Here is a 21,223-nt window from a genome sequence, read left to right on the forward strand (position 1 = left end):
GTTTTCACTCTGCCTAACCTCCAACCCTGGTTCCAGGACTCCAGCTTGGGGAGTGGTGGGTGGTGCTGATGGCCCCACAGAGCAGAGAGCTCTGCTCCCACTTGGCAGAGATGCAAAGCCCTCTACTCCTGAGGCCCCAGGCCCCATTCACCATGCACATTCCCCAGAAGCCCAGGCGCCCCACTTGCACTCTCAAACGGAGACCACCGCCAGTGCAGCTCCGCCTTCTGGTTGCTTTCACACACCTTCCAGAGGGTGAGGGAAGAGTTAGTTGGGATATGTGTGTGAGAAAAGAGTTATCTAAAAATCACCAGGAGGTCAGGGGTTGCACACAGGCAGCCTGTTTTCACTCAGAGGTTTGCAAATTTGTGAGAACTGGACCTTGGCAACGGATTCCTTCCTGCCACCTTCCCCCCACTCCCTACTGTGTGAAATCCAATTTTTAAGTTTCAGCTGTTAATTACCTTGAGCTGCTCCTCCTGGCAACCTGTGATCCGTCACCTGCAGTTCTCTGCTCCTGAGGCACTAACGAAATTCCTTCCCTCGTAGAGCGCAGGCCCCCTTAAAAGGAAGCATAATTTACTGGGCCTTGGAGAGCAGGCAAAGAGCTCCCAGAGCAGAGGGCACACACTCAGTGCCAGGAACTGGACAGCTTCTCGTGATGGTTAATGCCAGGTGGGAAAGAAATCAAGATTCTTTGTGGCCTGGGTTGAAAGAAGTCAGTTTACAGGCCTGTGGGAGCCAAAGGCGCTATTCAGATGTCAGTGGTCCCTCACCTCTGGACAAGCCCACATCAAAGGGAAGAGTGGTCTTCCTGAGGACCTGCTAATGGAATTGCAAGGGATGGATCCCATGCTGGGCGAGGTGATGGGGGGGAAACAAGGTCTCTCTCCAGTTATACCAAAGGACAGAGTGATCCCATTGGTGGCCTTGCTCTACCTCACTTGGAGTCTGGCTTGGGCAACCCTGAACTGGTCCCACCACCCAGGCCTGTATCTTCAGGGGCCTCAGTTGCTACTCAGACCAGCAGAGCATTAGACCTTGACCTAAGCCTAGTGTGCTCCATCTCTGTGATGTTGAGACCTCTCCATCCCAGCTGTTTGTTTCTGTCTTTGGTTCTTTCCCTCCAGAAGCCCGTGTGCTGCACTCACAGCTAGGGAGGCTAATGCCCCGACCCCTCTCCAGCAAGCAAGCTGAGGCTGGAGCAGGCAGAAGCCATGTCCCTCGGGACTTTTTCTTGGCTTTGCTGCTGACCCCTCAAGGCCCAGGAAACAGAGAGAGCTCTGAGGCCCACACCAATGTGGGTTCTGCCTTCTCAGCAGCATAAAAGTCTGGCAATCACTTTTCTGGAATATCCTTTAAATACCATGTCTGCAAATTCCAGAGCGCTTGCTAGTGGAGAGAAGCAGAAACACTGGGCTGGAGACAGTATCCATGGTAAGGGGTTTAGAGCTCTAAAATCTGGTCTAAATTTAGAGTCTACATGTCTGCACTTTCATCCATTCTACTCTAATAATGTGGCAGCTGTCACTGCCACTGCCCACTGCTGACTCGTCCTGCCTGAGCCTGGTGGCCTCCTCTCTCTACTGAAACGTCTGCACATTAGCTTGTCCGCCTTTGTCAGGACACTGTGTGTGACCATATGCCTTAAGGAACAAGCAAAAGATATGAACTGTGTGGCAGATGATGCTGTACAAAGCCCTGTCCTGCTCATACTGTCCGCAGAGCTCTGAGATCTGAGGCTTAGTTACAGCCAGCTAACCACACCTCCAGCACACAACACAAAGACAGGAAGTCTGCATGGTGGCTGGTCACCAGGGGGCGAGCTCACACAGCAAACCCACAGCCTTGCTGGCTCTGGGGGAAGGCTCAAGGCCTTTGCCACCCCTTCCATGCCCAGTCTTCTCGATCTAGGGAGGGAATGAAGAAAAAATACAGCCCAGGTCAGCAGGGAGGAGCATCCAAGAGCGCATGCATCCTAGAGGTCAAGATATAACCATGTCTGCAACCACTACCCACCCCACCTCCGGCAGGTCTGCGTGGGAGAGCTGCTGAAAGGACAAGCGCTTGTCCAGGTTTTAGTGTATATGAAAATGAATTTATTTACACAGTAACATGATGCCACAGAGAACACAGCAAAGTACCACAGCAAACCAAAGGGTGGTGCCACCTGGTGACAGAGGGGACCTTTCATTGGTAGATTTATAAAACGCTAAAATATGTAAGAAGAGAGGTGAAGCTCCAGGAAAGAGCAAAAGAAACAAGAGTTTCAAAAAGAGAGTATGGGCAGAACCATGGGGAATGAAAGAGAGAGTGGAATGAGGACTGCCACGCGTCAAATCACTGAGAAGGACAACATCTTGCTTCTGCCCTCATCTCACGCCAAAATGCCCGGCATGTCATCAACAGAATATCCCATCCCAGTGTGTTCACCCTCAACACCCTTTAAAACTTACGGGAACGGATAACCAAGTAGTATTTGGAGAAAGTTTCCTGAAGCCGTGTGGTTTATCTTTCAAAGATGCTACCCTGAAGCCATTAGGGCTGGTTCAACATTCAAGTTATCATGAGCACAGACACACACACACTTTCCACACACTATACGGGCAAAGTGGATTTCCCATACTATAAGATTTGTAGCAAAATATATGACTCTGTACTTCTGCTAGGTTAAAAAATGTCCGACCTCTTTTGATTCCCTGAAACTTTCTTGATTAAAAAAAAAAAAAAAAAAAAAAAAAAAAACAAACCAAACCATGGAGGCGAGTGGATGGGTAAAGGTGAGAAGCTAGATCAACGAGGAGGCTCTCTGGAGTGGGAAATGTGACGGACGTCCAGGATGCGAGCCCCTGCAGCCCACCCAGGTGGGGAAAGTTGCTAGCAGTGGCTGATGCAAAAACCTACTCTAATTTCACACAGCTGCAGAGAGGGGTGTTTAACAGCTGTATAGCACCTTGTACATTCTGGGCACTTATAAATACTAAATGATGGTGATGATGAGTGGTAAACACCTGGGTAGGAAGATTTATAAAAACTATTACAATTTGTTAAGAAATTTCCCAAGTGTTCTTTAAATAAACCTATTGAAACTACCACATCTCTTTAAAAAAAAAATCCTCAGCTCTTAATGACATAGATATGATTTCCCAAGCTGAAGCCCAGTCACAATCACACCAAGGAGGGAGGAAATAGTTCCTCCTCCTTAAATACTGGGGAACTCTATAATCTGCCCAAGGTTTTCTTCTTCTTCGTCTTCATCATCATCTTCCCCCCCCCCAATACACATAATGGACTTGTTTTTTCAAAAAACAGGTGCTTTTTGGAGACTGGAGTACTTCATCAGCTGAATACCTGGATGTGGAATGCACGTGAATTCTCCTCCCTTGGCATCTCTCGTAACTCTACCTCATCACCTTAGAAGCATCAGGACAAAAAGGCTTGATTTCTTTGGTATAATCTCTATCTAGGATCTTGCATTACACATCTTGTGGCTGCCCCTGTGGCATCTTTTTTGGTCCATGGAATCCTCACTTTTGGTGCTGCTGTCAGCACACACAGCTGGGCTGCAGTGCACACTTCAGCAAGGGTGGCGCTTGGATTTGTCTCGGCACAGCACTTTGGGCCTTTGAGAATATGAGCTTCAATGAGGTAAAACTAACGACCCGGTTTCGTGGGCAGTCATCCTGTTCACTCATTAGGCTGAACCAGAATTTTTATTCCTTATCAACTAGTGGGGGGAATAAAAGCATGTCAGAGCTGGCCCAGAGAATCAAGTTCCTCTCCCCACTCCCTCCAAGTATCCTAAGTGCAGTAGCCTAAGTCCACACCAATTTCCAGAACCAGCCTGTATTTTTTTTTTTTTTTTCAGATCCCTGCTGTTAACATCTAGGGGACAATCCTAGTTGCAGATTATCAGCAAAACAAGTCAGGCTACTTCCCAGCACCAAAGTATTCTTAACTCAAATTTGGGAAGCCGAGTGCATCCTTTGATGCCTTACTTGTTTAGTAGGCCCCAAAGAGCTTTCACTCAAATTTTACAATGCTAGAAAGCTTTAAAATACAATTTTAGGCAGTCAAACCCTAGAAATATCATTAATATTTTCCACGTTCACAAACTTATTCTGAGTGTGGAAGCCTAACTGGCCCCCACTGACAATGAAAGGCTACACAGTCTCAAAATCCTAACAAACAGGTTTTACTTTAAACCCTCTTAACATCAGCAGGTTAGGGAGTGTGGGTGCTTGTGCCCCCCCCCCCCCCCCGCATACTTCAGCCGGTTTATCTTCTCAGGGCAAAACTTGAAACCCACTGCCACATTCTTAGCTTCTGATTTTAACTTAGCCTAGGGGTTGGTGGACCTGCAGGAGTCTTTTGTTGTTGATTCCACAGGTTTCAACTGCTCTTTTCCCCATCCTGTTGTTATTGTTGATGAACTGGCTTTTGCACATCACGCTAGCGTGCATGTACCAACGGGGCTTTCCTCAGGCTGGCAAGGGAGACTTCTCAGCCCTGGTCTTCCCTGTGGAACGTCTAATTCTCTTCCTCCCCACACGAGGTTATCATGCTGACAAGGCACTCTGCTATACATTCAGACTTGGTGGTGGCTACTCTAGCCACTGTCCTGTTTCTCTGGTACCCAAATGCGTACGAGAGGCTATTCTTGCTCATACGGCTGAAGGAAAAGTTCCAAAAGCGGCTTAATTGTTCAAATTCTCAATATAAATGGAAGAATCTATAGTAAAGACGTCAGTGAAGGAGAAAAATCCATTCAGTACTGAAGACAATAACTTGGTGTTCTTTGAGAAAATTTAAAGTGCTATGCTAGTCACAATTCAAAAACCTCATATATATATATATACACATACATATTTGTACATAAATATGCTATGTATGTCTGTGTCTGAGGGTAGGATTTCTTTCCAGTTGATGAGTAAATTCAAAGTTCCACTATAATTAAAATAGAAACGTAAAATGTTTGTGATAATATTAGACTGAATTTCATTATTTTGGAAAAATATTCTGAGGACCATCTGATGTAATACTTCTTGCCTAGAAAAATGGTTACCTTGTCTATTCTGCTCTAACCTGTAACATCTTCTTCCCTCCCCGCTTTACCTTCCTTGGCCTCCCTCAGAGAACTATTAATCCAGCCACTTGTCCCGGGGAAGGCTGTGTTCTTCGTCTCACTAGCTGGCATTCACTTGTTGCCCTTAACAAATCTGAATATAAAAACAGTACTAAGCACGTCTGATGTGAAGAGGTGCTTGGTTTGCCAGTGCTATAAGATCATGGTTGAGGAGGGTGTCCATGCTTATAATACCATAGAGTTAAAATGAAGAAGGCTGGATCCAAGTCAAAACAGACACAGGAAAAAAAGGGGTGGGGGTAGGGGGAAGAAGATACCAAGAGAACAAATAGAGGGACTGGGAAACATTCTTCATTAAATATGAAACCTCATTAAATAGTCAACATTCAAATTTACATGGGAAGGCACCACAAGAGTGACATTGAGAAAGTGTCTCAATATGCAAACCATGGAGGCGGGTCGGGGGGTGGGGGACTGCTAAGGGAACGTGCTGGATGACAGGGTCAGTGGTCTATGTGCTGCCACTTCAGTGTATAATTAGGCAGGGAGTTATGTGCACATGGGCTATGCTAAGGTGAACCAAGAGGCAAGGTGCAGCCATGTCACAGGACACCGAGAGAGAGTGGACTGCTGGCCTGCAGCGGCACGCCCACCCTGTGGCCATTCCTAGGGGCAGAGCCTTGCACCCAGGCGAGAGGAGGCAAAACTCTTTGTGGGCCAATCGGCTCTCTTCCCTGGAAGTCCTGTACTGCTGGCCTGGAGGACAGGGACATCCTCCACATGGAGCCTCGTATGTTCCATTCTCTTGAAAAAAATAAAAAAAGAAACAAAGAAGAGCACAATAAAATACATTCTCCTTTCCTGATCCTCTTTGATATAGGTGAATCACATGAAAGGCTGTTAATGTTAAACATTTAGAAACTTCCAAAAGGCCACTAACGTGCTATCTAAGTAATACTGCACAACCAGTCTTGGCTTTAATAAACTCTACACCAGTAGATGAGGGGCCCAGGGCTATCTCACCATTGAGGTGCAGAGATAGACCGTGTCTATCAACCCTGCCACAGGTTGCTCCCCCAGAGGCCTGGCCTCACTTCCAGCATGTGTGTGCACACACGGGCACACACGTGTACACACACTCACACTGTCCGAGTGACTCTTGGGATTTCAAGGTTGAAGTAAACAGATACTCACAGTTTTGAATCACTCTCTCTCTCTCTCTCTCTCACAAACACACACACACACACACACACATTCGGTGGAAGGAACACTCTCGTCTCCCAGCGCAAATATGTGCCAAGGGAAGAAGGGGAGGGTTTCTGTGGATATTGCTTCAGGTGAAGTTGCAACATAAACATTGTATATACAGCTAAAAAATACATACAAAAATTGCACATATATCCATACGAGAGGAGCACAGACCCCACGTACAGTGAACAGCTCTCAGCCACCCACCTTGGCAATCAAAACTCCCTGTGAGCTGTCCTCCAGAGCCATTTCAGAGTCATCAGGACCAATGTGCCCGTGCAACGGCAAGGCAGTCTCTCTAGGAAAGGTCAGCACTCTGAGGAGGAGGTCAGCAGTCTGATCAGTGGCCTCCTCCCCGCTCCCTTGCCTTCTGGCCATCCTAACAGTCAGCCGTGTCATGCCCTCTAAGGAGATATTAGGGCTCAACTGACAGCCTTTTCATTCAGGGCTGTGGTCTACAGTATTTGGTAGACGAGTTAACACCGGCTACTGATAGATGGAAACTGGCCAATTACTGCTTAGGGGGAAACTGTGATCTGGGCACCGCCAGCCCAGGCTGCCGATGCTGACAGCTCTGACAGTAACCAAAGAACGGTACTTTCAACTCTGTTCCCCGATAGCCCCTAGAGAATTGCACATGCAGGAAAATCATCTCCTTTTGTCCTGCCAGCTATTTATAAGATTTGAGCTGCACTCCACTCTGATGAGGCACTGGTGATACCACCTTGGGTCAGCTCTGTAATGGGCCACAAGTGGCCAATAAACCCAAACTTCATGGCAAGTACGGACAGAGTAGAGGTGAAGGGGAATCAGGCAGTGGCAGCAGAGGGGAGACTTTTAGGGCCATCCTCCATGCAGTGCACACACTTATGGATGACAGAAATGAAAATGGGCTTGTGACCCAAGGGATGGGATCCCTCCTTGTCTTTCTACTCGTCTGCTGAACAAAGGGTATAGTCCCCGGAACCCAAACTGGGCTGATCCTAAGGATGGCAGTTCTGTCTGGTAAGAGAGTCAGTTACTGATCCTTTAAAGGAAGAAGGTCTGTCATGAGAGCTTAGTGGATGATAATAAGAACTGGTTAAATCTGTCTATTGCTAGTGAGAATAAACACACGGTGTTAAAAAGACAGGTGATATTCAAAAGTATGGAGGAACCGGATCCAGCTCACTGAGTTCATACTAAAGGAGCTGTCCCTTCAAGGATGTGTCTTCATTTTTTCCCTGCATTTTGGGACAGTTAGGGCGGAAGGTACGCCAATGCAAGGCAGCTGCTCATGGGTGCAGTTGACTTTCCACAAAGTAAAGATGGACTCGGCGTCTCATTGGATTGGAGCTGAGGATTCCCTTTCTGAATGGACTCAATTGTTCACAGATGGGGGTGGAAGGCTTGTCTTTCTTCTTGCTTTGAATTCTGTGTGAGTACCAAGAAGGGGGAGTGTGTAGGCGACGAAGAAGGTGACAATGAAGTAAAAGCAGTAACTGGGATATGTTAACGGGGCTGCAGGATTTTCACAATACAGCTGAGGGAGTCTGGAGTAGCAAAAGCCAAATACTGAGCACAAAGCCAGTCCTCAAGGCTGACGCCCCCCTCCCTGTCCAGGGACTTCTCAGCAAACTTGATCATGAGCAGTGTTCGCTTGATGTCTAGCCAGTTTTGGAGCAGGGCGTTCCTCTGCACTGGGCTGGGGGAGGCAGTGAAAGTCTGGAAGAGATCCTCCCGGGGGCCCCAGAGCAGACACTGCAGGATGCCCTTGGCATCTGAAATGAGGATCCGCTCAGAAGGGTTGGGGTTCAGGAGGCAGCTGGCCAGCTGCTGCAGGCCCCGGGAATAGGGGGAGCGGAGTGGGATGCGAGGCAGGTCTGCTCGAGTGTATTCCTTCTCCTTCAGCTCTGGGTTCTCATCGAAGGGATTGGGCAGGTGCAGCATCTCATAGATGAGGATGCCTGTCTGGAACTCGTCACACTTTTTATACTGGGTGGCTGTGATGATCTCTGGGGCGAGGCGGGACTGGTCCCGGAGGATCTCGGGGTCCACCAGATGGCTCTTCTGCTTGGCTTGAGAGAAGTTGCTTACTATGAGCCTCGTGGGACAGGATGAGGTGGGCCCGGGCTCCACAGGCCCAGGGCCCTGGCTGGTGCCCCCGGGTTGGTAGTGGACAAGCAGCAGGTTCTCCAGACGTAGATCGCAGTGAGTGACATGGTAGGGTTTGAGGTGCTCCAGGCCGGAGCACAGTTGTAAGAGCAGCAGACACACTTGTCTCTCATATGTGTCAGGGCTCTTCCCATGCTGTGCCAGAGAGTCTCGCACAAAGTCGGCCACGGTGAGACAGGGAACCTCTCTGGTGATGACCACAACGTGGCTTCTCTGCTTCCTGCTAATGACCGCCTGGCTTTCTTTGTGGGATGACTCTGCTTCAGAGCTGGGCTCTGGGTTTTCCCCATCAGTTTCTCCTTTCACCTCTTCTGCCGCTTCCATTTCCTCCTCTTCCTCCCCTGGGGCATCAGGATCCTCCCAGGGAAGCAGACGTTTGGGAACTTCAGCCAGGAAGTGACCACAGTCCTGCTGGATGTTAAAATGGACAGCCAGACTCTGCCGGACAGCCAAGCTGTGATAATACTGCTGTGATTCTTTAGCTTTGCTCTTACAGATCTGAAAGAAGAAAGCAAAGAACACAATTTAAAATCATACTTTCAGAACCAGGCTTATGGTATGTAAAGAAGGGTTAACTGGAAGGTGACCAGTAGGAGGTTGGAGTGGACAAGCAACAGTGTTACAGTAAAGATACAGAGAGCAAGCCCTTCAGAAAGGGTCCTGTGCTGAGTGACAATAGCAATGGTTACATGCCTGGCACTTTGTATGTATTATCTCTAGTTATTACACCAACTCTTCAAGGTAGGCTGAGGACCTAAGAATTAAAAAAAAAAAAAAAAAAAAAAGAAATCCAGGGCTACCAGTTTGCAAACCTAAGTTTAACACTAAAGCTTCCTCTTTCCACTATACCTTACCACCTCATCTAAAAAACTGAATAAGAAATAATCATTTTCCACCTGCTTTCTATGGAGGTTTACAGCCCAGACTTATAAAGCAGCTCAACAAATAGCTCATAAAGTAAGCCAGAATACCTTATTGTATCGCTGGTCAGGAGAGTGACCTACAATTGGCCAGGTAAACTGTGGGTTTTCCTAACTTTTCAATGAATGTTATCATGATGGTCATGACTCAGGCACTCATGGTTCACTGGCAGACAAGAGATGAAAAGTTTGTGAGAATCATGGGTCTGATCAAGTCAGAGCAAAAGGAATGTTTTAGTGGCAGGGGTCTGAGTTTTATGATTTCTCTTAACAGACCTCATTTAAGTCCCAGTATTCAGGCAGTAAGGCCTTTCAAAAAGAACTTAATTAGGTGGTTATGGATCATAGGAGAGTTTTTTGATCAAAAACATTAGACAAGGAATTCCCGTTGTGGCTCAGTGGTAATGATCCTGGCTGGTATACATGAGGATTCAGGTTCGATTCCTGGCCTCACTCAGTGGGTTAAGGATCTGGTGTTGCCATGAGCTGTGGTGTAGGTCACAGACGTGGCTCAGATCCCCTGTTGCTGTGGCTGTGGTGCAAGCTGGCAGCTACAGCTCCAACCTGACCTCTAGCCTGGGAACTTCCATATGCTGCAGGTGTAGCCCTAAAAAGGACAAACAAAACAAAACAAACAACAAACAAACAAACAAAATTAGCCAAGAATTGTACATATTAAAGCAACTATTGTATTTCTAGTCCTAAAGGGTTAGAAAAGCAAAAAGTAAATAAAATGGATTATCCTCATGATATGATATGGGAAGCTGACAGTGGAAGGCCAGTCTCCAACACTAGTTCATAGATTATAACAGCCTGGTCAGCACAGCTCCTCCACGACCCTGGGGACCAGGAACACATCTGCCATTTTTCCTCCCCAGCCGGAGCATGGTGCCACACCTCACAGAAACCACAGCCTTCCAGCAACAAGCGCGCTGCAGTGTTTACATTGCCATTTATTGCCGTAACACAGAAAAGCAAATTTAAAAAAGGTTTTCTAGTCATTTCTACTTAAAAAGAAAAATGTACAATTTTTTTTGAGAGTGCTGATGGGTCCTCAGTTCGGAGAAGGAGTATGCTCTGATTTCCATTCAAATAGATATTTTTAAAAAAGGACCAAAGGCAAAGAAGTCTCAGGGGAGGGGAGCTTCCCTCTCTTGCTTACTGTATTTATACATATTTATTACAGTTAGAGACTTGATATGAGTGATCAATGCCCCCCTTTCCCAGAGAGAGAGAGACAGAGACAGAGAGAGAGAGGGGTCTGAAAACAGGTTTCAAGTCTTTTACCACATGCCTAATCAGTTAGAAACTTCTGGTCTTGAAACAGAGATATCCCCAGGCTGAGTTCAAGTTCAAACATATATCTTTCAGAAAGTATTACCTTTGGAAAGCTCTCAGAGTCTCAGCACATGCGGTATAATATATAATCCTATATGCTCATCAATCATAACATGAATTCTTTCTATACTATACTGCTGGCAATATTTCATAGTTATGTGTCATCAGGTATTTAAAAATCCTATACCAGTCATCTTTTAGTTGTTTAGGAGTTCGATCCACAATATGGCATCATTAACCCCATTTCTAGTTTTAATAATTGGTTCAAAATCACATTGCATGCTAGAAAGAAAGTTCAAAGGTCTCAACTCCTCAGTCTTTGAAAAGTCAATCAAATATCACTGAGTCTGGCTGAATGAGGCTGTTTAGTTAAACTCACGCCGCCATACTATAGAAAGAACACTCATCAAGGACTTGGGAGGCCTGGCATTTAGCCCTGCTACTAGCTGTGTAACCTTGAGCATTTCTTTTCTCTAACTCCTAGTCTCCCTACTGAAGGAGACAATATAAAGTACCGAATCCTCCTTTGCAGGACATCTGTGAGAATCAAATGAGACAAAGTATGTAGAGCATATGTGTACACTACAAAGCTGTAGAAATGTAACGTTGATAATGATAACAATTGACTTCTAAATATTAAAAGCAATGCATTATAGAATCATCATTTTTTTTTTTTATCAAAGAGAGGAAGACAGAAAAAAATGCATCTTTCTTTTGAGTCTGAGAACCACGTGCCTCAGCAGTGAGGCTCTCTGACCACGGGTTTGACAGACACCAGCTAAAGAGGGACCGTTAGCGCCACACCTCCAGGCCAGCTCAGTCCTGCCATAAAAGTCAAGATTAGCGATACAGTCTAAATCTGAGACAGGCTAACCTAAGGCGAAGAGAGAGAGAGAACTGTCTGGCCAAACTGTAGTTCAGTGCCAAGTTGCACTGGAAAAAAACTTGCCACCTTGTGGTTTGGCATTAGAAGCAGAGAAGATATTCTAATTGAGAGTTCTATTCTAATTGTATCTACACACACACACACACACACACACACACACACACACACACCCCAATTTTTATAAGATACCCCAGAGCTTTCTGAGTAGATAAGAACGTGGATACTACAACAAGAATTTATGTTTAGCTTCACAGATCAACTTGAGATAAAGGTTCAAAGTGATTTACTAAGAAGAAATGATAAATTGTTCCATCATTTTTGATGTTCGAAAGGCAAATAGTCTGCCTAGATAGCCAAGCAGAGTAGGTGGCACTTCCTTATCGCTTCATCTTACAATATGCAGACAGGCTAAAGAATAATGGGGCATTCTAGTAGTAAGGACGAAGGAGAAAGGGAGAAGACTGCAGTGTGAGAGAGGAAATCAAAATACTAGGGCTTTTAATTGGCTCATACCCATGAAAATAATTGCAGCCAAACACAGACCTATGGAGATTTCTATAATAGGATTTCTCACATGATGAGCACCTCATAAATCTTTATTATAGAGCCTTCTATGATGTTAATTTAGGTGGGATGTTGTATTATTCTAAGCACCACATAGTAGCCATTTTTCAAATATTAATAACTTGACTCCTTTAGTTTTTTTAAAAAAAACTCAAAATGACCTGACTTCAGATGATAAATTTCTAGTCCAAAAGTCATTTCAGAAACTAAGCCACTCTTTCCAGAACAAATGGACAAGGTTCTTCCTGCTGGTTGTTGCTTTTTCCTCATTCCCTTACCCATATTTTCTCTCCCGGAGATCAAAGTAGCTTCTTCTTGGCCTCCCATCTTCATTTATCTTTCTTGAAAGGAATTCACATTCCTGTCTTACAAAGGGTAGTTGTCTTGAACTGGAGGAATTTCAAGAAAGATTCTGCCTCCGCCCCCTCCAAGAAGAATGATTTCCACAGGACTCCCAGGCTGCACAAAAATTTTGAAATAGGAACAAAACTGGAGCTGGAATGGTCCCCTATCTCATTGTAAGAGTCCCTTTTGCAATGAGAAAAAAATTATCTCCTATTTTTTTGACTATGTATGGGAAAACCTATTTAAAATGCCAATTTTGTCATACTCTGTACTGTCTGTGTTTTGTGAATGGGAAGAAAAATCCAAGGAGAGTCTGAGCCACAGTGACACTAGAGGGAGCTGAAACATCAAGATCCAGCAGCTATCTGCATGGAGACTGCAGCGACAGAACAAAACCGGGCTGGTGAAGATTGAATCTTGTAAAATATGCCATAGGTCCTCCAAATGGACAAATTCTCGCTTCATAAAGGTGGCAATTCCAAATTCATGCAAAGGGAACTCCTTGTGTGAAGGGCACAAGCAAGAAGGGCCGTCCATCCTGGGCACAGCGACCCCTGCCTGCTTTCCCACTCACAAGGCACATCTTCCAGAGCTACCTCTACAGAGGAAACCAGAACATCAAAAAGGACAGCCAGCCAGCTAGTGGTTCCATACCCACCAATGTGGATAACACATGGTCACAAAGACAGCGGCTGGGTCCCTCTGAGTGTTTGTCTGACTTAATAAAGACGAGTAAGGCCAGAGAAGAGGAAGGAGAAATACTGATTCCTATCAACTGATCAAACAAGTATCTGAGGGCTCCTCAGCACTTCCTATCTGTAGGACATGGCATCCCGAAGCAATCGGCGGCCAGAGGTCCCAAATACAGTGAGGCAAGGGCTCTTTAATCACTGATAAATCATCTGTTGGAAAATGCTTCCACAATCAGGGCCAAATTACCCTCTCCTGAGTCCTTCGTAGAGCCCAGGTCAAAGCATACATCACTTAGACAAGCCTGATCTCAGTGGGGAAACAGAGCTGACAATGGTTCCTCACACACAACCTGAGAAGTTGAATTCCAAACATTCATTTCAGTGCAGGGGCTCATTTTCTGTGTTGCTCATGGCAACTACTCTGCATACCTTTGAGGCAAATTTGCCATCATAAAGTATTTATGTTTGTTCTAATAATCTCAACCTAGATAGCTAACTTTTAAAAAGTAGACTGTGGGGGGCTTTGACTGTAAAGCCTCATTAAAAGCAGATGGGAAGGAGAAGACGGTGTTATGGGTCTACTACTATTGACCCTTTCGGAATGCCCACGATGCCGAGGACCTGTACAGAGGGTGTACATCTTGCTGCCCCTTCAGTACTGGGGGGTGGAACAGACATTCACCTAAGGCAGCGAAGTGGTGGTGGTGGGGGAAAGAAGGTGGACATTTGGCTAAACAGCATGGCATGGCTATGGAATAAATCAGCTGCTGAATGGGGAGGGATAGTATCCATTTCTACTTACTTGACCCTTCCTTCCAAAGGCTCCTTGAAATGCTGGTGTTTGGGGTGGGTGGGGGTGGAGGGATGGGTTTCTGCCCTCTCCTTTTCTCACTGATACATTCTCTTCAGTAAACTCATGGTTCCAACCACTATGATACATTTCTGCTTCCACATCTACATTTGTAATCCAATCTGTCTCTGAGCTTTAGACTTATCTATTCAATGGCCTACCTGACTTCCCTCCATGCATGTCCCATCCTCTACGTAGATGCCTTAAACTCAACATAACTGGACCTGAACCTTTTCTCGCCAAATTCCCTGTTCTTCCAGTATTCCCTCTCTTGGTGAATAACTCTGTTATCTTTCCCAACATCTGGCTGAGAAATCAGGTTCACTCTGGATTTTCCCTTCATCTTCATTCTGTGCTTCAGTTAATTACCAACCTCTATTGAATTTGGTCCCATTTAACTTCCAAAGTATCCTCTTTTCTCCATGTCACTGGTTACCATTATCATTTGCTGGTCTTACTACAAAAGATTTCCACCTGGTCTCTCTGCCCCTTATGTGATTCTCCTCAAAAACACCTTCTATGTGGTCACCAGAGCCACTTTTCAAAAAAAACTGGATAAACTTCCTAGTGGTTCCTCATTATCTTCACAGGAGAAAGTCCTGGCTTGGCCTCCCTTCCTAGTCTTATTCATCCATCATGTTTCTTCTCCTTTTGCCACATTGAACTATCTGCAGCCAGGGCCCCACTCCTTCTCTCCAGGTGTTCTCTCGGATTGTGGCTCCTCTTCACCCCTCATCTGCCTGAGGGGTTCCCACTTATTTTTGTCAAAGCCCTCACATGTGTTGTGTCTGTCAAAGAGGAAAAGTGCTAAAAACCCTAAGCCTCCTTTCTGTGTTTCATCTACATCTCATGTACACGTCTCTATCATTACAGCTGTCACATTTTTTGTCTGTCTTGAGAGCAGATATTTGTATCTTTAGGGCCAAGCACAGAGCAAGGCCCCTAGGCTCTGCTCAGTATATCTGCACAAATACTGAGAAAGGTGACATCTCATCTGGCTAGCCACAAGGCTTACTTACTCAGAGCAGTGAGAACATATGAATAGCTTTTATGAAACAGTTGGAAGTTGGCGAGGAGATGGGGAGGGAGGGGGCAACAGCAGATAAACCTGAGTAATAAACCCTCATGACCCGACTACGCCAGTGAGTAAAATCTGAACAATGAGGGCTGTCTGCTGAGTCCAGGCTGGCTTGGAAGCTCAGGGGGGTTGTACTGCACAAGACTAAACAAAATAACATAGCTCTTCATCATTCCATTCAATTTTCTCTTTTCCCCAAAGAAAGCAATAATTATAAAATACAGGGCTCTTCTAAAATACTCTACATTGGCTTTTATTTTTCTGTTATGGGCCCAGTTGGCCTAGTATGCCTTCAGCTGACTTCCACTTTATCAGCAGGGATTCACATTCCTATCTCACATTGTGCACTTTACAGCGCCTCAGTGGACCTTAAGTGAGATGGATATTGTAGGGAATGAATTGTAGAGGGACAAAAATGAGAAACACTGAAGATCACACACACTATACCATCTGTGCTATTTTGTCACATTACCCAAAAGCACAACTGCATACAGGAAAGCGTACAGAATGAAAACCGGCGAATTCTAAATTGACATTCATTACTTGGTACAAGCTCACTCTAAGAATACAGGCTCATCACTGACTGACCTCAATTCCTTGATCTGCCTAGGAGATGTTGCTGCTACAGAGCCAAGATCCACGACACAATGTTGTTACAAATATATTCAAAATGGATTAAGTATTTAATATACAAATGCTGTCTGGGCCCCAAGTACTCAGAATTCCACGCTGCTGTGAATCTGCTATGAGACCTGTCAGGCAGGCCAGGTAACTTACAGCTTGAATTGCTACAAAAATGTTGACATGTCCAAAAGACATTTTGGAGCCTAGAAGAGAAATTCAAGAAGGCAACTGTATAAGATTTTAATATTTTATTTATGTTTTATGTTTTTATGTGACTTGTACTCATCAAAGTTTTTTTATGCTTCTACTCAGTGTGCAGATCAAAAGAACATCACTTGTGCTCCTGAGCCGGTAATTTGGGCTGAAAGAATGACACCTAGGATGGTCACACTAGAGTAGCTGAGGCATAGAGCAGTTCAATAACCAGCTGAGAGACCAGATTAAGAATTCAATTAATTTGAATCTCAATTTATAATTCCCATCTACGTCCTCTCACCTCATTAAATAAAGCAATGGCTCTTTTCCCACTAGACAATTCATTTCGATTCTAGGTTTACGTAAGTACCCAAAACCTCTCCTTTCCAAACCAATTCCCAGTTGAGACTTTAAGGCACTTCTGTATGCATTCGGCTGAGAAATGAAGTGGACACTGACCTAGGATGACTACAAGTGTGTTTAACTAGTTGCTGATCAATTGCTTTCTGTGAAGTTTCAACAGCGGGAATATTTGTGTTGAATTATGGAAGTGAAAGTAGTTTCCTGCCTCGTTTTTTTCCTTGTCACTAAGCCAGTAATTAATTGCCTGAGTCTATAGTCTGAACTAGCTGTAAATTCCTACCAATCACAGTTATTCCCATTAATGTTTTTCATTTAGTGTCTTGCTTTCTCAGCATCCACCCAAATGAGATCAACGGAGACTCCAGAGTCAAAATGCAATAAAAGATGCTGGTATCCACAGTTCACCTCTACTTTATTACAAGCTTTTAACAAGATTCTTGACATAGCTGGAAGAAAAGAAGCTGTTCCACTGCTGAAATAGGAAGTGTACATCTTCACCGAGCTTTGTGTGCTCTATTCCTGAGAACGAAGACCAGGACTACTTTAAAAGGAGAAGACACCTATGACCACAGAGTTAGAGCTGCTGGAAAAATAAGTCAGAAATTTATACTTTTTGTTTATATGAGATTTTCATCAACTTCCTCAAAGTAATTCCATCAAATTTGTCATGTGGACTCACTTAGCAGCATTTGTTAGAAAATGATCTCATGGCAACAGTTACAAAAGACTGTCCCACTGAGACTGAGCCATGATTTTACTAATTGTCCACCCTGCTTCTAAGCAAAAGGCTGCCATTTGACCATTCAGGGATAACAATGGGGCACAGCAAGGCCAACCTACTGACTCAGGTATGACATAATAGGGCAAGGTTCCACGTTGGAATCAGGAGGCAAGTTGCCATGAAGTTAGTGACGCTATGCAAACATAACCGTTTCTCTCTGTTCTCAGTATCTTTCTGTGTAGAATGATGAAGGCCTGCCTTTCTAGAGCTGATTTGAGTCTACTTTGAAGACTGTGTGTTTGGTCAGTAGCTACCCAGGTTCTTTGAAAGGGGGAAAAAGCAAGGTAGATTTTATTCAGAGTAGGGAAGTTAAGGATTGGAGGCCAGCCAATATACAGAGACAGATAGTCTAACCTACTGGGTGGTAGCTCACCAAAGAGTGATGGGGGATAAAAGAAGACACGAAGGGGACAGAAACAGAACTTGAGGTTAAATATTGCCTGGGAATCAATATGGACTTTTCTTTACCAAAATGCTTGAAAAGAAGCTGTGCTCACTGCTTCTACAGCCCCCCTGTTCCATACCCCGGCTAACTCACTGCATCTGACATCCACTCCCACTATTACTAAAATTGTATCTTTTGGAGATTCATCAGAGATTGCGCTCCTGTCTTCTCCTGCTCAAGCCTTCTTCAATCTTGAACTCTGATCTGTGGGTTCTTGTCCTTTGCTACATTCTATCCCAACTCTTCTGCTTTGGATCACTTAGATATAAGGGCCTTTTCCCAATGTGCAGACTGTACCATGACCATCTCAGACATTCCCACAGTTTGAACTAAATCAAGTTTATGAGAGGACTAGATAACCTCTACCTCTCTTCTGAGTACCAAGCCCACATTTTTATCTGGCTATAGGCTTTCTCTTCACTTGGCTGTCCCATGGGCATGCTCCAGAAAGAGCTCATCTCTTTGGCTTTTCTGAGTCACATTTCAGTTAATGGCATCGCCATCCCCCCAGGGTAGCTCTTCCTTGAAATTTAGCATCACTGCCCCATCCTATATCCAGCCACTCACCAGACATGTTCTATTGCCTGCCTCAGCTCTTTTACCACCTGTCCCTTCTTTTTCTCAGTCCTATTTCAGGATCTCATTATTATTTATCTTGATTATTACAACAGCATAATGATGGGCTTCTTTGCTTCTAGTCTTTCTGGACTATTCTACCACAGTTTACTTCTAAAATTACTAATCTTACATCATCTGTCTGTTTAAAAATCCCTAATGGCTTTCCACAAAACACAGAATAAAGTCTAATCTCTCAAGTTCATCAATCAAAGCCTCTAAATTTGCTCCCAAATATCTCCACTATTCTCTCCATACTCAATTCTCCACTATTCTCTTCATGCATTGTATTCACCACAAAGAATGGTGTGAAGTGGATGCTATAGGCCCTTTTTTTTAATCAGCCCTGAGATCAGTGTTAACGATGACTTCTTTCATTCATTAATCTTTATTCATCTTTATATCTCCATATACCACTCTGAACCTTCATCACAATCTGTCTTGTTTAAGAGTTATTTATGCCTTATGTCTTTACTACTGAACACATGCTCCTTGAGGGCAAGACTTTTGTCCTACTCATATGTATTTTTTTAAGCCTACACAGATATCACAATGCTATATACAGTAAGTATCTGCTGAAAGGTCAAGAAATATTTATTGAAGATCTTTTTTTTTTTTTTTTTTTTTTTTTTTGCTTTTTAGGGCTGCACATGCAGCATATGGAAGTTTCCAGACCAGGGGTCAAATCAGAGCTATAGCTGCCAGCCTATACCACAGTCATAGCAACACGGGATCCGAGCTGTGTCTGTGACCTACACCATAGCTCATGGCAATGCTGGATCCTTAACCCACTGAGGGAGGCCAGGGATCAAACCTGCATCTTCATGGATCCTAGTCGGGTTCGTTAACTGCTGAGCCACAAAGGGAAACTCCAAGAAATATTTATTGAATGTCCACTATGAACACCATACTATATTAGTTTGTATTGCTATCTAATGCTAAGGATATTAGATTAAAAATATAATAAGAATATATGGATTAATAAGCCATGGTTCCTGCCACAGGGAAGCCCAAGTATAAGAGAGGGAAGGGCTGGCATGTTACTTTAATTGTATAATGGTAATACTGCATAATTGTGGAAGTACAGCATGATAAAGCAGTGGTAGAAAAATCTACTAGCTATGTAGAGTGGGTACATAGAAAAGAGCTGTCAACACTTTCTCAAGAGATCAGAGAAGAAAATTCACAGAGCTGGATTCTTTAAGATAACATAGGAGATTGCTAGGTATATGAGAAGAGAGGAGAGAATAAATAACTACCATTAACGAAATGTTTACTTCGTGCCAAATGATGCTCTGAGCCCTCTATATATCTCTTTGGACATACTGACTTGTGATTTTTTCACAATGGCTTTAAGAAGAATGAAATATTTTCTCCATTTTATACATAAAGATACTGGGTTTAGAAAAGGCAAGTCACTGGGGTGAGGTAACACAGCTGCAAAGCTGCTAAAGTGCAAATTTAAACCCAGGTTTGTCTGGCTTAACAGCCCAAATTCTTAACCACTATGTCAGCGTTCCTTAAATTTTGTGTGGAGGAACCACATGGGGGTGCTTTCTAACAATGCAGTTAACGAGGCCTCACTTCCAGAGACACTGATACATAAGGTGTGGGATGGATCGAGGTAACTACATTTTTAATGAGGATCCCACAGGTGATTCTGAAATAGGTCACCTGCAGATGACAATGCTCTTCCCAGAAGAGCAGTCCAGAGTGTGTGCAAAGCTGGGGAACCTAAAACAGGAGCTATTTTATAATTTGTGTTGGGAGGATAGGACTATAGAGATGAATAACTAAGGATACCTGCCTTCAAGAAGCTCAGTGTCAAATGATCCAAAAATCTCCAATTCCTTAGTTTTCATTGAAAAGATATTATGATATCATTTTTTTCCTTCACGGATTTTTATTGGCCACCAGCAGGAACATAGGAAAAAAAAAAGTAAGCCAACAGATTTTAAGATATAACTAATATCACATAAAGAGAATTCCTAAAATTTAAGCCATTTCCTTCACCTATCACAGACTCTCAAGTGTGTCAGTGGAAACAAGCATTGCTTCTTAAAACAGGTGGAGGAGCTATTTCTAGGCCCTGAGAAATAGTCAGAAAACCAAAGTCAGCAATAACTTATTCGGAAGTCTGTGCTTCACGTGACAAGAGCAGTTTCTTTGGCTCTATTTCAGCTCCCTTCCTTGTTGCCTCCCAACTCTGCCTCATAATCTAGCCAACTTAGAATTTTTTTAAAATTATAGATTATTTACATTGTTCTGTCAATTTCTGCTGTACAGCAAAGTGACCCAGTCATAGATCTATACACACTCTCTTTCCCATATTATCTTTCATCATGTCCCATCCCAAGTGATTGGACATAGTTCCCTATGCTATACACCAGGACATCATTGCCTAATTTTTTTTTTTTTTTTTTTAGGGCCATACCCGCGGCATGTGGTTTCCCAGGCTAGAGGTCAAATTGAGCGGTAGCTGCCAGCCTACACCACAGCCACAGCAATGCTGGATCCTTAATCCACTTAGCGAGGTCAGGGATCAAACCTGCATCCTCATGGATACTATTCAGGTTCGTTACCACTGAGCCACAATGGGAACTCCTGTGCCATGATTTAGATTCCACATGTAAGTGAATGGTATTGTTTTTCATTGCCTATAATCATCAACATTCTAACATAGAAATTATTTGCATATTACCATTTTGTAGGTCAGTTTTTTAAAGTGATCATAATACTTGATATTCTGCTATTTCCATACGACATTTTACAAAAAATGTTTTCCTTGATTATATATAGTCTTCATAATGACCATTTTTAACCTCTGCAAACATTCCACTGGGCTGCTCTACCATAAGTTATTAAATTGTTTACTTAATATCAGGCACTTTGTTTCCAATTTGGGGCAGTGCTAAAATTCTAGAGGGTTGTAACATTTAGTAGCTTTCTCTCATAATCTTAAGAAAAGATGTTTATGTCTTTGAAGAAATGAGCAAGAAAATAATCTAAGTGCAGAGCTTATCAAAATATGCTCAAGAC

At 43.9% G+C, this 21,223-nt stretch overlaps 1 protein-coding gene across 12 annotated transcripts in view; it reads right to left on the reverse strand.

Moving 5' to 3' along the window:
- Nucleotides 1-2,076: 2,076 nt before the first annotated feature.
- Nucleotides 2,077-21,223, reverse strand: part of PEAK1 (pseudopodium enriched atypical kinase 1) — a 284,832-nt gene continuing 265,685 nt past the window's right edge. For 11 of the 12 annotated variants that reach the window (XM_084966101.1, XM_084966096.1, XM_021097994.2 and 8 more), the window contains one exon: nt 2,077-8,986. In XM_084966101.1, the coding sequence (XP_084822227.1) occupies nt 7,826-8,986 (1,161 nt within the window). In that variant the 3' untranslated portion in view covers nt 2,077-7,825. 12 annotated transcript variants of the gene reach the window in all.

The sequence above is a fragment of the Sus scrofa genome, chromosome 7, assembly GCF_054392235.1.
Source record: "Sus scrofa isolate SSC_HxYL_T2T_F1_AM1 chromosome 7, Sscrofa_HxYL_maternal_Yorkshire_Landrace_v2.0, whole genome shotgun sequence".
NCBI classification, from domain to species: Eukaryota; Metazoa; Chordata; class Mammalia; order Artiodactyla; family Suidae; genus Sus; species Sus scrofa.